This window comes from Drosophila simulans, chromosome 3R, assembly GCF_016746395.2.
Source record: "Drosophila simulans strain w501 chromosome 3R, Prin_Dsim_3.1, whole genome shotgun sequence".
Taxonomy (NCBI): Eukaryota; Metazoa; Arthropoda; class Insecta; order Diptera; family Drosophilidae; genus Drosophila; species Drosophila simulans.
Window position 1 is genome coordinate 4,475,301 of NC_052523.2, and position 12,007 is coordinate 4,487,307.

The following is a 12,007-nucleotide window of genomic DNA, read 5'->3' on the forward strand; positions in this document are numbered from 1 at the left end:
ATTTGTGCCAGTTGTTATTTCTGTTTTAGGGGATGCGCACTGTGTATCGGCTGGCTGCCAGTGTTGCAAACCGACCCACTTCACAGCCCTGCCCGCCTGACGTAATTTGGCAGAAACGACGTATTTTTGTTTATGTGAGCCCGCTCCCCGCCCCTCATAAAGTGAGTGGCCAGCTGCTCGTCCAATGACCACCTCTAGTTGCGGAAATTAGTATCTCCTTGTCGGAATCCCTCCCAGGCCCCGTCGGAATCCATCTGTTGCTGACCACTGAACACTGAGGCATTTCATCAAAAGTGAGTTTCCATCAGTGGAGCAGTTCCGAGAACAGTCATTCGGCTTTGCTACTCATATGGACATGAAGCTCTAATCCGGTTTTCTGTATCCGACTGCAGTTCCCCGTTCCTCCGGGCACACACAAAATGAATCGGTCCGAACCGATTCCCATTCGACGGGACCGCTCTTTTGACAGTGTGATCAACCGCCTGCTCCGGATGAGGTCCCAGAATCATGAGAGCTTTCGCGCCGCCATGTACAATTTCCTGATCGCCGCAGGAGTGGCGGCATTCGTGGCTGTGTGCTTCATTCTTGGGCCCTTCGTCCGTCCATTGCTGTGGGCCTTCCTCATGGGCGCCGTGCTCTTCCCATTCAAGCGACGTTTGGCGGAGAGCGTAAACAGTTGGTTTCACCGCTTGGAGGTGCGCGACTCCAATGTACTGGTCTCGATCTGCCTATCGCCGCTGGAAGCCACAGAGCATTGCGGGCGGTTGCTGATCGGTTGGCTCTGCGAACACTGGCAACTCCTCCTGGCCGGATGCGGAGTGGCCGGGTGCATTAAGCTGCTGGTTCTATACGCACCGAAGGGTTTTCTGCTGGCCATCTGGCATTGGATCACCTTTTCCCATGGCTTGTTCGTTCAAATTATTGGATTCCTCAACGTATACGTGGTAAGTCGCTTGTCGATTTTTCGATGGTGAGTCATCGAAAAAATTCGTAGGAAAACCAGTTGATATAGAAAAGAACGAAATAACAAAACTTCTTTAATTGATTGCAGCTCATTTCCTTGATCGTGGTCTACTTGAGCTGCGTCCACTTCTTCTGGAAGCCAGAGAACAGTGCCCACTTCGTGGTCGCCGGACAATCCATGTGGATAGCTGTGGCGGGCTATCTGAGTAGCTTTCTGGGCGCCCTGCAGGTGCCGGTATTTTTACTGGTTATGGCATATGTAACAGCGTCTACGGCGTATCATCTGCAGACCCTAGATGATTCGGGATCATATCTTCACCGCCTGCAAAAGCTGTTCGACAAGAACGATTTTGAGCGGTCGTTAAGCAACTTCAGCATTTGTGGCAGACCAGGCCATGAGCCACTGAGTCCGGGGCTGCAGTCGGATGTGGAGGATGTATCGTTAAGTGACACTGTCGACTCGACGGATACATTTGATGTCAAGCCAGGAACGGAGACTCCCAGTCACCAGAGCGACACGTTCTTTAAGCTGCTTTTTTATGCCTGCCTGGGCACATTCCTCTATCGCAACGTGTGGATGTTTATCCTAGCGGCAATCCCAGTTATTCTGCATCTTATCTACACCGTAGGAGAGTATACGGGGATTACTCAGTTTGTTTACAACAAAATTAGCGAAGTTTACGCAGCGCTGCGTGTGAGTTTTACATAAAATTCTTAAATGATGACTTTATATTTTTATATTTATGTTTGCAGTTCTGGGCAATCGAACACCATTCTGCCGTGCTGCCACTCTGTCTACCTGGTGTCCTGGAACTCAACTATAAAATCAACACTATCGTGCGGGATTCACTAAAGGCCTCCGTTGAATCAGTCACCTCCATCCTAATGATCATCCTCATGCTTCTCATCATCGTGTTTCTAAGCGTGTTCTTCTGCGTGAACATTTACTCGGAGACGATTGAGGTGGCTTACCTGGGCAAGGATTTAATTAACAAGACGATCACAGATCGGCCTGAGCTAATTGACATCTTGCCTGCCAACATGCAATCGTCCATCGAGGATGCTCTTGATAACGCTCACCATTATGGTCGCCGTAAGATTGAAACCTACATAGACGACTGGCTGGCAGACGCCGATAAGGTGCACGCCACCAAGTTGAAGGAGCAGATCCTCGAAGTGTGGGACCGGCTCATCCAGTATTGGATCGATTTCAATAAGGCCGGTTCATCGTACGGACCGCGGGTACCAACGGATGCCCTGAAAAGCACATTTGGCGAAATCGTCGACAATCCAGGTAAGCACAAGTTCCCCTCCCTATGGCTTCTTTCGATTTTCTTTCCTCCCGTTTTACTAATAAATTTTTTGAGTTCATTTTTGGGGTTTTCGCATGGGTTTCTGGGCTTTTGTTAAGTACTTGCTCCCATCATCCATCCCGTAACACTCGTTTGCGTCTACGAAATAACTCATACTGTGTGCATCTGCTAACCGACGGCCGTTTATTTAACCAAGGACATTTTAAAGAGCTAGTTTTAGTGGCAAAACAGGGCATTATCGGCTGGGCGCAAAGCAATACGCAGACGATCCTCGAGGTTGCAGAGTCGTTGTGGCACATCATCCGGACCAACATGTCTATGATAATGGGCGTGACCGGGGAGATTCTATCCCTTGTGCTTTCGGGTGGACAAGCGTGCATTGAGTTTATTCTAGATATGGTAAGCGTATATAAATAGACTTTTAGCCCATACCAACTACTAATTAGTTACTAATAACTTATTAATTATGCATTCTTCAGATTGTATTCTTTACCGCTCTGTTCTACCTGCTCTCGAGTAGTCAGGAGAAGTACGCGCCTCTGCAGATCACCAAGTACCTGGGCTATTCCAGCTCGGGTATCAAAATCGCCGATGCCCTGGAGAACTCCATAACCGTAGTCCTAGTCTCAATGTTCAGGTGCTCCACCTTTACTGGCCTGTTCACCTGGTTGGTCCATACGGTTTTTGGGGCCCGGATAGTGTTCCTGCCGTCCGCCTTGGCAGCTATGTTGGCTGCTGCTCCTTTCCTAGGCAGTTACTGGTGTGCGGTGCCAGCTTTCCTAGAGCTTTGGCTGGCTCAGGACCGTTTCTATGCAGGACTTATATTGTTCCTGCTTCAGTTCTTCGTGCCATCATCATTTGAAACTGCTATATACGCGGACCTCAAAGGGTGAGTACATTTTTGTTTGTAGGATGAAAGGAATTTAATCTCTTATCATTTTGCTCACATTTTAGTGGTGGACATCCCTACCTCAACGGCCTGGCCATAGCAGGCGGAATGTATTGGATCGGTTGGCAAGGAGCTATTTTCGGACCTCTGATGCTTTGCTTCTTCATCGGCCTTTTTGAGGTGGCCACGCTGGCCATGCGTAGTCATCAAGAGCCCAGGTAAATTAGACTTTCCCAAGCCAAATTCGATGAATTTGTTTAATTTGCATGCAAAGTATGAACCACATCAGACTTGTGCGGCAGGAATTGAAGTGAGTTATTTGTTGGCATGCTTTAATAGACTTACAACCTTTATGCCCTTGCAGAGGATATATTGATTTTTGTCTGAAGCTTGCAATGCAGGAATTCCCTAGCCATGTCCATCTGTTCGTGAAGGAAAATTTTCCAAAATGGTTCTTTCTTTGCCAAAAACGGCCTGGATCAGAATATTTTATTATACAGCTGCCTTAGTAACAGTCGGAATAATGGAAATGATACCCGTTTGAACATAAATTGTTCTTATTCGCTATAAGAAATTCTTTTTTTTTTTATATATGTTTAATGACTGCAAGGGTATACAAGCTCCGGCTTCCCGAAGCTACTTTTTTCCTTGATATATCTTAATTTAATGAAAATCCTCTACTGAATTTCAGGAACAGTACGGACGAGGAGCGGACCACGTGAGTTGGCATGGACCAGTAACTACGAATTTCCTTTTAATACTCGAACTGCGAACTAACATAAGCTGTGTGGCCAAATACCTGACAATCAAAATGAGATTGGCCCGAATATCATACCCTAGACTTAGGCTGGAGCTTCCTTTAACTATTGTTGTTCGTTTCTCAGTTGCAAATCTTACGGCCTTGCGAACTTTGATTTTTATTAGTACTAAAGTTTTTAAGTATTCAATATGCCGTCTATGCAGCAAGCGCTCCTTAATATCTCTTCTATCGATCTTAGTGTTCTTACATACAAAATGTACCTCGAATTGTTTGTAGTCGCGAAACATTTCCAAAGCCTTTAAGTACCGATATCGTGCTCGCTACTAATTGCTTAATGTAAAATTGTGATGTGTTTAAACTTAGATACAAAATGTGTTGCAAATATATTTCTGTACTAACTAACCAACGCTGAATGCAAGCTCTTCTGAATTTGAAAGTTGTTTTCCAGCTCGAATACTCGAAGGGTCAACGAAACTGTTAACGACAGTACAATAAAAACGAACGATAACACGGATGGAAAGTCTGTCGCAGAGGGAAAACCTGTTGAGCTGAAAATCGTAACGAAAACCAAGACATTTCAACTGTTGAATACCAAAGAAAACCAGTAATGAATTTGTATGTAAATATCATAACTACATTTTATGTGTGTATAATGACCGAAATGCGAGTAATTACTTTTTTATAACTTTTACAAAATAAATGGTTGCTTTCCTATACTTTCGACACAAAGTAATGTTTTGGAAAAGAATTTACTGCGCAAATTTGAATTGCTTTTATATAACTATATTAGTTCGTGTACTGATTCTTGAAGGTAAACTCAGGATGCCTTTCCACACTGTAAACAAAATAAAGATCGCGATAAAATAGAGGGATTAACTAAAAACATATTTTCATACCCATGGAAGAATGCAAAGTCACAGATTCGAATATTCTGGTCCAGGCTGGACAACTTGGCCACCTCCTCGGCCGTCAGTTCGAAATCGAAGACGTCCAGATTCTGCTTAAGGCGAGCGGGATTCGTGCTCTTGGGAATGGCGGATACACCAGTGTCGATAATCCAGCGGAGCAGGACCTGCGCTGGCGTCTTGCCATGGCTGGCGGCAATCTCCTTCACCTCAGGGATGTCCATCAGGTCCGGCAGATTCCTCACGATGCCCGCTCCAGCATTAAACTTGGCGATTCCCTTGGATCCCAGCGGGGAGTAGGCGGTTACGGTAATGTTTTCGGACTTGCAGAAGTCGACCAGATCTCTCTGCTGCAAGTAAACGTGGTGCTCGATCTGGTTGTTGGCCGGCCGGATCTTGCAGTTCTTCAACAGACGGGCCACCTGATCCTTGCTGAAGTTGGATACGCCAATGGACTTGGTGAGACCCTTCTCCACCAGGGCCTCCATAGCAACCCAGATGGCTGCGTGGTTCGTGGTAACGTCAACCTCCATCAGGCCATCCTTGTCGACCTGAATGTTAATGATCGAGATGTATATAGAAGTTGGTATTAGATTCCGTAGCACACATACCTTGAAACTTCCGTCCTCGTTGATATTAATTGTGAAGGGAGTGTGCACCAAATACAAGTCCACATAATCCAGTTGCAGATCTTCCAGCGACTTTTTGATGGTTGGCTCAACTTCGTGGGGGCGGTTGGCTAGAACAAGGATTAGTCGGTTATATTATTTTTGCAATAACTGGACTATAGGCTTACTATAACGACTATGAAAACTCTCACAGCTACATTTATAGTCTATCTAAAATAATCTTTCAGATCAGGTTCATCCATCATATCAAAGAGTCATGTGGTGATAATAATAATGTTTTTAAATTGAAAATATGAACGTTGAACAAGTCTATGTTGGTTTTTTGAAAAAAGGTTCATAGTCTATTCTAGAATATCAAAAAGAATATTGGTAGCTGTGGTGAAATGCTTTGGTGGGCATAGAATATAGGAACTATTTATAAATGTATATATGGAAATTAGAAATACCATTGGATCCAACTACCAAAATGCTACTTACAAACGGGTGGCACCTTGGTCACAATGAACAGCTCCTCCCGCTTGACCTTGCCGGCGTCCAGCCAACGCTTGAGGACTCTTCCGATGGCCTTCTCATTGCCGTAGACTGGCGCCGTGTCTATGTGGCGATACCCAGCTTCCAAAGCCGCGTCGATGGCGGTTTCGATTTCCTCATCAGATGCCTGCATTGTGGTGATGAAAATGCGGTTTAGTGGTATTGAATATATATTGATTATAGTATTTGTATTATCTACACTACCCGAAGATCTTCAAACTCGATTTACAACGGTTATTTTTTCTCCCATGCCCAGAGAAAGTCCAGCCCACCAGTGGATATGAATGGAGGTTTATTGTTTGTTTTTGAAAACCGGTCTAAAGTCCCCAGCACAAACCAAATTGTTGATTGCATCGGAATCGGAATTTCAAGAGATTTAAATGACGTGTCAGCGATTTGTTGAGGTCATTAATAAGTTGTAACAAAAGCATTAAGATTCGAATATCCATTATCCATTAACCACTTACAATCAATCTATGAAATTACAGAATCGTGATTATAAATACCTGCCAGGTGCCGATGCCAATCACGGGCATATTCTCTCCATTGTTGAACGTTAAGAACTTGGTGTTGACCATTTTGTATTGATTTAAGATTACTTGTACACTTAAACAGACTTGAGTAACAGATTAAATGGAAAAGCTGCTGCACAACCTGTTGCTTCGAGGATTGAATTGAAATTAAACAAGAAGCTACGACCCATTCACCGGCCCACTTATCACACCCAATCCAATGAGATTCTGCCTTTTCCAAAGCGCGGTCTTACTAGTCGATATTTGTTTAACAGAACAATCGAATTTAAAAATAAATTTACCTAATAAGAACAATATCAGACTAATTTATTTGGTTAAAGGTAATTATTAAAAACGTCATTACTGCGCTTTGCATTTTAGTTAGATTTAATTTTATAACAAAAGAAAAATTTTAACTCATATCCAAATAATGTATAAGCGTGTGTAAGAAAATTGAATTCCGTTTCTAAATTAATTTTAGCTTTAAAGAACAACTAACTAATCCACCACTATGGTGAAGTTGGTGAACGTGAATTCTGCAAGTTCTGTAGTCTCACTGAAAATGCATTTGTCAATTCGACTGGTGGGGCTGCCGGTGTGCTTTAGCCAGAGGCGCCTGTAAAAGAACGGGCTTGATAATCAAACTTTGAATGGAAAAAATCACTCACATGGACTCAAAGGAATGTCGGTGTGCTTGAATTTCGCCCTTCACCGTATTCTCGTTGGTGTTTTTGCACCAACCCCGGACTCCCAGCTTTTGAGCTCTTCGCAAGGTGTACTAAAACATGGGAATTGGATAACGGATAGGAGATTACACATATACCTCAATAATATAGGGAAGCTGAAGATCCGATGCTCAAAGTGTTGGGTTTTTGAAGATCCTATCTCCCAGCAAGTTCTTACCATTCGAAATGAAACGCCTGTGGGTGCCAGATAACTTATTATTGCGACTATCCGTTTTGCGAATACCCTACCTTGCACAATCCCGAACACTTCGAATTGGCAGCTGAAGACCGCCTCATCGCTTCTGTCCGATGTTACTCTTTTTTGGAACTCTGTGTGCGAAATTCTGTTGGGCTCATCGCTGCCTTTTTTGGATGGTGTATCTTTATCTGGTGTCGAAGGTGGAAGGGTGACCCTCCTACGTCCACCCTCAGTCTGCGTTTCTTGTGAGGTCATTTTACAACTCGTATATTTGACATATTTGGAGCGGTAACTGTCAAAAATCGATAGGTCGTTTTATTTGGGTCACCTTGAATTTCAATGGCATAATAAACAGTGCATTTAAAATGAAATGACTTGAATAAGGTAAAACAAAAACAATAGCACAAGTTATGTTTTCTTATTGTCAACAAATGAACACTTTTGTTAAAAATTCGACACCAAACTTAGAGCGGTATTTTTAGATCTAGCTTTTTTTTTAGCCTTTTAAAATCGTCGGTCGAGCCGATAAGTCTGGTTTGGGATATCGGGGCGTGTAAGGGTCACCCTGTGTTCAAGGCGGTTCGTTGGAACCAGTTCCGACCTGTCTTTGAACAAAACAAAATCATCCAGACAAAATAGTGAATAACAAATATTACGCAGATACTACATCATCGCACTATGCATACCTTGTACGCGCTTCTGAAGAACAAGCTGAGCGATGTGCATCCCCTACACAACATCGATCTGACGCGGGATGTGGCCTACTTGAAGGCGGTGGTGACCAAGGAGATGCACTTGCAATTCGACGCCAGCGAGTTGGGTGAGTGACCCTCGGGATTCAAATTGCTGTCCATTGTCTCTATTGTGTCAAGTCATCTGCTGCGCACTTGCAGAGATCATCCACCACGGTCGCGTGCTGGAGGACGCGGACACCCTCAACCGAATGCTGCAGCCCAACGCCGTGATCCACTGCTTTCAGAAGATTAAACGTTACTCGCCGTATGTGCCGCCAGCGGCCACAGAGATCAACACGAAGCATATCCAAGAGCTGTTTTCGTTGACCTCGCACCTGCAGATCAGCGTCACCTCGCGGTTCAACATTCTACAGAAGATACTCGCCGAGTATCCGGAATTTAGGCGAAATCTGGGAGCGCAGGCTCTTATTCGCGACTCCGTACTGTTCAACATGCTGCACGAGCCGGAGGTGGTCCAGAATCTCGTTAAGGATTATCCCCTCATCTGCGAGGCCGCTCCATTCATAGTGGACACTATTCGCAAGGAACTAGCCAGGAATAGCTCGGCCACGCAGTGTAACTAAAGCCGTATCTTTCCTGATTTGTATATCTTACAACCCGTTTCTTCCTTTTTAGTGCAGGAGCAGGCTGCCTCGGAGTCCACGACTTCGTCAGAGGAGGAAAACTCTCTGGGTGCAGGCAGCAGCAGCAGTGGTGGAAGCAGCAGCACAGCCGTGGCAGCTGCCGCAGCCGCCAATCGGCGTGATGAGATGGCAAACATTCGTCAGATTAGCCGCCAGCAACTGGCTAACGCGTTGGCTAACGTGACCTCGTTTAATTCACTGTCGAATATTGCGCAGAGAAACGCGGACGAGGCCCTGCAGGGTGATGAAAGACCAAGAACCACCTCGGCGCCACTAGCAGGCGTTGGAGGAGCATCGGGAACAGGCGCAGGAAGCAGCAGTGGAGCCGTCAGCAGCGGATCCATATCGTCAGAGTTGTTCCGCAACGAGCTGGCCCGCGCTTTTCAGTCCCTGTCGCAGGATCAACCGGCGCCGGTGGAGAACATGGAGGTGGAATCCGGAGGAGGACCAGTACCAGAGCAAGACGGCACAGCAGCAGCCGATGATGTGGATGACGAGGACGATGGTGGAGACGACAGTGATGTGCTGCCACGCCGCTATCGTCGCCATCGGTTCACCGAACAACTGCGTACCATGGCCGCCATGGGCTTCATTAATCACACTCAGAACGTTAGTTATCTAGAACTTTCCGATGGGAATGTGGAACACGCTATTAATCTGCTTATGTTGAGCATGAATTAATAAGGATCGGAATTGACTAAAAAGCCAACATAATGTGCTTATTTTACGGACTTATATTTATTCTGCTGCTGAGGATTCTGAAGCATTAAACTCCCAACTTAAGCAAGGAATATCTCTTGAGAACTTGTAATAATTAAATATACATTTAGAGGAGTCATCTTTGTAAGCTAATTGGGTAGGGATTGGGGAGTTTGGGCATGGGGGTAAAAGCCGGCCGTACAAAAGGTTTCCACTAAATTACACTAGTTGATTAGATAGTCCAGCGCCTTGTCCTTATTATTATTGAACTTGAGGAGCGCCGCCGAGATTTTCGATTCATCAAACCCGAGGTCCAGAAGTTCTCCCAGTGGAATAAGGTGTTCGATAATCTGAAAAGAACTCCCAGATCGGAATAATGGTTTTTGCAAAAGTTTCCGAAATTGACTTACCTTTTTATCATCGATACCGCACAGATTAACCACCTTTGCCACCCGTTCCAGAGGGAAACCCATAGTACTGATCCGTTGGGCCAACTTCTGTGCCGGACCAGCCAGCTCCCTAAAGGAGTTTCTGTCCACCGCTAAATCCACCGTTGGCTGCTGCTCCGCGTTGTGACTGTGCAGGCGGGTACGACGCTTCTCCGCCTGCTGCAGCTCCGTCTTCAGCTCCCGCAGGATGTCAGGCACACTCCTTGACTTAGTGGCCACCTCGTCCTCCGACTGGCTGAGCGCAAGCACGGAGGAAGGCGCTGGAGGAGCCTTTAAATGGTTGGGAGTCCCGAATCCATTGACTTGGTAGTTGCTAAACTGTTGGTAAGGATGCTGCTGCGGAGAGTAGAGGGGCTGGTGACTGTAGCCCTGCATGTGGTACACCTGCGAAAATAATAATTAGCCCATATTTGAATTCAGAGCATCTGAAAAAAACTTGTTTTTAATTAGAAGTGAAATATTGTGTATCGTACTAATACTTGGTTTGTAATAAGACCATGTTAAACTCTGTCTCAAGCTCTGTCAAAATGTTGTAGCCTCAATTGTGGTCCTAATTAGTTTGAGCAAGAGCCCCACTATCGATTTTTAAATAATTATTTATTTTCTACCTGAAAGTGCGCAAAAATCAACCCGATTAAATGGTACTGCTAGTGAATGATCAATTTCCTCTTTTATTACAATTTAATGAGTAATGAGGATTCGAATTTGAGAATACAAGAATAGTGCGACATTCAAAAGAATCAAGGATAACATATTATTAAGGCTCTTTAACTAGTTAAAAGTGTCCCACCTGGAAGTGTTCCGGTTTATGCAGCGGCTGCTGGGCGGAAGCGCTGTACATTTGCATTGGGTATAGAGCCGTGGCTGGAATGTGGCTTGGCTCGCCCGTGTTCTCGTTATCATCACAGTGAACATGGAAATTGACGCTGTCGAGCGTCGCTTTGGTCTCCGCCAGCGTAGTCACTGCTAGCTCCACCGGAGCTGGCACTTCATTGCCGGATTGCACCTCCTTGGAATGATCCTCATGCGGCGGCTCCTGCTGCTGCTGGTGTTCCCCCTGCTGCAGCTGCGCCTGCTGCTGCTGCTGCTCCTGCTGCTGTTGATCTATGCGCTTCTCCAGCTGTGTCTGGTGCAACACCTGAGCTAGTATGTCCAGATCGTTGATGGTCTTCAGCTCGATATTGTCGAAAGGTGTAGAGTTCATATTGTATTCAAAGTCTGCGTAGTTTAGGGAGCTGTTCCGCTTGTGCAACGTCTGCGGACTGACCACTGGAGTGGCGCTCAGAATGGTGGGCTGCAAGATATTGTGAAAATTACACACACTTATTGACTTTGGTTCGTGGGAAGAGTCGCGTGACTCAGCGGTGATTGGAGGTGGTGGCTGCTGTTGCTGTTCCTCCTCCCTCTTCTCGGGCTCGTGCTTCTTCTGCCCCTTCTCGTCCTCATCCGATGACAAGTCGTCCGCACTTGGATAATCAACTGCTCCAAGCATCTCCTTCTGCTTCGCCTCCAGCGCCCTTTGGCGTTCCTCCTTGCGGCGCTCCTGGCGACTGGCTCGCTCCTCGCGCTGCTGGCGACGCAGGTGGCGCCATCGTTGCGCCTGACTCAGCACGGCCCGCTCCAGCTGACAGTCATACTGGTAATCCGGATGATCCGTGTAGAAACCTTCTCGGAATTGCGACAGCCGATTGAGGGTCGCCTGCGGCAGGTGGTACACGGCAGGCGGTGGTTTGTAGCGCTCGACTATCTTGACCGGGACATCTTCCATGTTATGCTAGCGCATTCACCACGAATTTTGTTAATTAAGCTGCTACTACGCGTTTTTTCTCTCTGTTCTCTTTTGTTGTTTCTCGAGCAGCAGCGATAGGCGATTGGTATTGTCATCGGTCACTGCTGATTCGCCAATTTCGACTAATGTAGGATATCGGTTTTGTTTGAGATGCCCACTTAATTAAGTGTATTCAGGTTTGGTTGCGTGCTTGACAACTGCTGATATTCAATCTACACCAAAGTTCGCCAATTTGAGGGGGGTGTATGAAAAAGTAAATAAAAATA

The 12,007-nt window shown here is 45.8% G+C and overlaps 5 protein-coding genes across 15 annotated transcripts; 2 read left to right on the plus strand and 3 right to left on the minus strand.

Moving 5' to 3' along the window:
* Positions 1-42: 42 nt before the first annotated feature.
* Positions 43-4,648, plus strand: LOC6727155 (transmembrane protein 245). 11 transcript variants are annotated; one of them, XR_006541986.1, is made up of 10 exons: positions 43-293; positions 393-944; positions 1,052-1,657; positions 1,717-2,257; positions 2,485-2,675; positions 2,756-3,165; positions 3,231-3,383; positions 3,440-3,475; positions 3,530-3,776; positions 3,857-4,327. XR_006541986.1 is itself a non-coding variant. In XM_016176287.3 (9 exons), exons 2-9 carry the CDS (start codon positions 420-422, stop codon positions 4,531-4,533), a joined length of 2,613 nt encoding a protein of 870 aa, XP_016033638.1. In that variant the 5' UTR covers positions 43-293; positions 393-419; the 3' UTR covers positions 4,534-4,648. The 11 variants fall into 11 exon arrangements, 7 of the variants coding, with proteins under 7 accessions (XP_016033638.1, XP_016033643.1, XP_044779413.1 ...); XR_006541987.1 differs by having other exon boundaries at positions 44-293; positions 2,497-2,675; XR_001599927.3 differs by having other exon boundaries at positions 45-293; positions 2,473-2,675.
* LOC6727156 (aldo-keto reductase family 1 member A1) lies at positions 4,538-6,711 on the minus strand. The gene is made up of 5 exons (XM_002102513.4): positions 6,497-6,711; positions 5,937-6,117; positions 5,442-5,569; positions 4,822-5,381; positions 4,538-4,760 (listed from the first exon to the last, which is right to left on the minus strand). Exons 1-5 carry the CDS (start codon positions 6,566-6,568, stop codon positions 4,712-4,714), a joined length of 990 nt encoding a protein of 329 aa, XP_002102549.1. The 5' UTR covers positions 6,569-6,711; the 3' UTR covers positions 4,538-4,711.
* Positions 6,585-7,689, minus strand: LOC6727157 (acylphosphatase-2). Its single transcript, XM_002102514.4, has 4 exons — positions 7,477-7,689; positions 7,406-7,422; positions 7,171-7,280; positions 6,585-7,118 (listed from the first exon to the last, which is right to left on the minus strand). The coding sequence occupies exons 1-4, from the start codon at positions 7,679-7,681 to the stop codon at positions 7,001-7,003; spliced, it is 450 nt and encodes a 149-aa protein (XP_002102550.1). The 5' UTR covers positions 7,682-7,689; the 3' UTR covers positions 6,585-7,000.
* A 149-nt stretch (positions 7,690-7,838) lies between these two features.
* Positions 7,839-9,640, plus strand: LOC6727158. Its single transcript, XM_016176295.3, has 4 exons — positions 7,839-7,979; positions 8,087-8,246; positions 8,320-8,736; positions 8,797-9,640. Exons 2-4 carry the CDS (start codon positions 8,105-8,107, stop codon positions 9,483-9,485), a joined length of 1,248 nt encoding a protein of 415 aa, XP_016033646.1. The 5' UTR covers positions 7,839-7,979; positions 8,087-8,104; the 3' UTR covers positions 9,486-9,640.
* Positions 9,524-11,854, minus strand: LOC6727159 (probable basic-leucine zipper transcription factor R). Its single transcript, XM_016175821.3, has 3 exons — positions 10,743-11,854; positions 9,914-10,336; positions 9,524-9,853 (listed from the first exon to the last, which is right to left on the minus strand). Exons 1-3 carry the CDS (start codon positions 11,718-11,720, stop codon positions 9,728-9,730), a joined length of 1,527 nt encoding a protein of 508 aa, XP_016033647.1. The 5' UTR covers positions 11,721-11,854; the 3' UTR covers positions 9,524-9,727.
* Between the last annotated feature and the right edge of the window lie 153 nt (positions 11,855-12,007).

Bases quoted from the DNA above. Each gene is read 5' to 3' on its own strand.
- LOC6727157 (XM_002102514.4), bottom strand. From the start codon at position 7,681: ATGACCTCACAAGAAACGCAGACTGAGGGTGGACGTAGGAGGGTCACC. The intron at 7,119-7,170 runs GTGAGTGATTTT...GTTCTTTTACAG, and splicing joins CGACATTCCTTTGAGTCCAT to GCGCCTCTGGCTAAAGCACA.
- LOC6727155 (XM_016176287.3), top strand. From the start codon at position 420: ATGAATCGGTCCGAACCGATTCCCATTCGACGGGACCGCTCTTTTGAC. The intron at 945-1,051 runs GTAAGTCGCTTG...AATTGATTGCAG, and splicing joins GATTCCTCAACGTATACGTG to CTCATTTCCTTGATCGTGGT. The intron at 2,258-2,484 runs GTAAGCACAAGT...GACATTTTAAAG, and splicing joins CGAAATCGTCGACAATCCAG to AGCTAGTTTTAGTGGCAAAA.
- LOC6727156 (XM_002102513.4), bottom strand. From the start codon at position 6,568: ATGGTCAACACCAAGTTCTTAACGTTCAACAATGGAGAGAATATGCCC. The intron at 6,118-6,496 runs GTATTTATAATC...ACCACAATGCAG, and splicing joins TTGGCATCGGCACCTGGCAG to GCATCTGATGAGGAAATCGA. The intron at 4,761-4,821 runs GTATGAAAATAT...TTTTGTTTACAG, and splicing joins GACTTTGCATTCTTCCATGG to TGTGGAAAGGCATCCTGAGT.
- LOC6727159 (XM_016175821.3), bottom strand. From the start codon at position 11,720: ATGGAAGATGTCCCGGTCAAGATAGTCGAGCGCTACAAACCACCGCCT. The intron at 10,337-10,742 runs GTGGGACACTTT...TTATTTTCGCAG, and splicing joins ATAAACCGGAACACTTCCAG to GTGTACCACATGCAGGGCTA. The intron at 9,854-9,913 runs GTAAGTCAATTT...AGTTCTTTTCAG, and splicing joins GCGGTATCGATGATAAAAAG to ATTATCGAACACCTTATTCC.
- LOC6727158 (XM_016176295.3), top strand. From the start codon at position 8,105: ATGCATACCTTGTACGCGCTTCTGAAGAACAAGCTGAGCGATGTGCAT. The intron at 8,247-8,319 runs GTGAGTGACCCT...GCGCACTTGCAG, and splicing joins ATTCGACGCCAGCGAGTTGG to AGATCATCCACCACGGTCGC. The intron at 8,737-8,796 runs GTAACTAAAGCC...CTTCCTTTTTAG, and splicing joins GAATAGCTCGGCCACGCAGT to TGCAGGAGCAGGCTGCCTCG.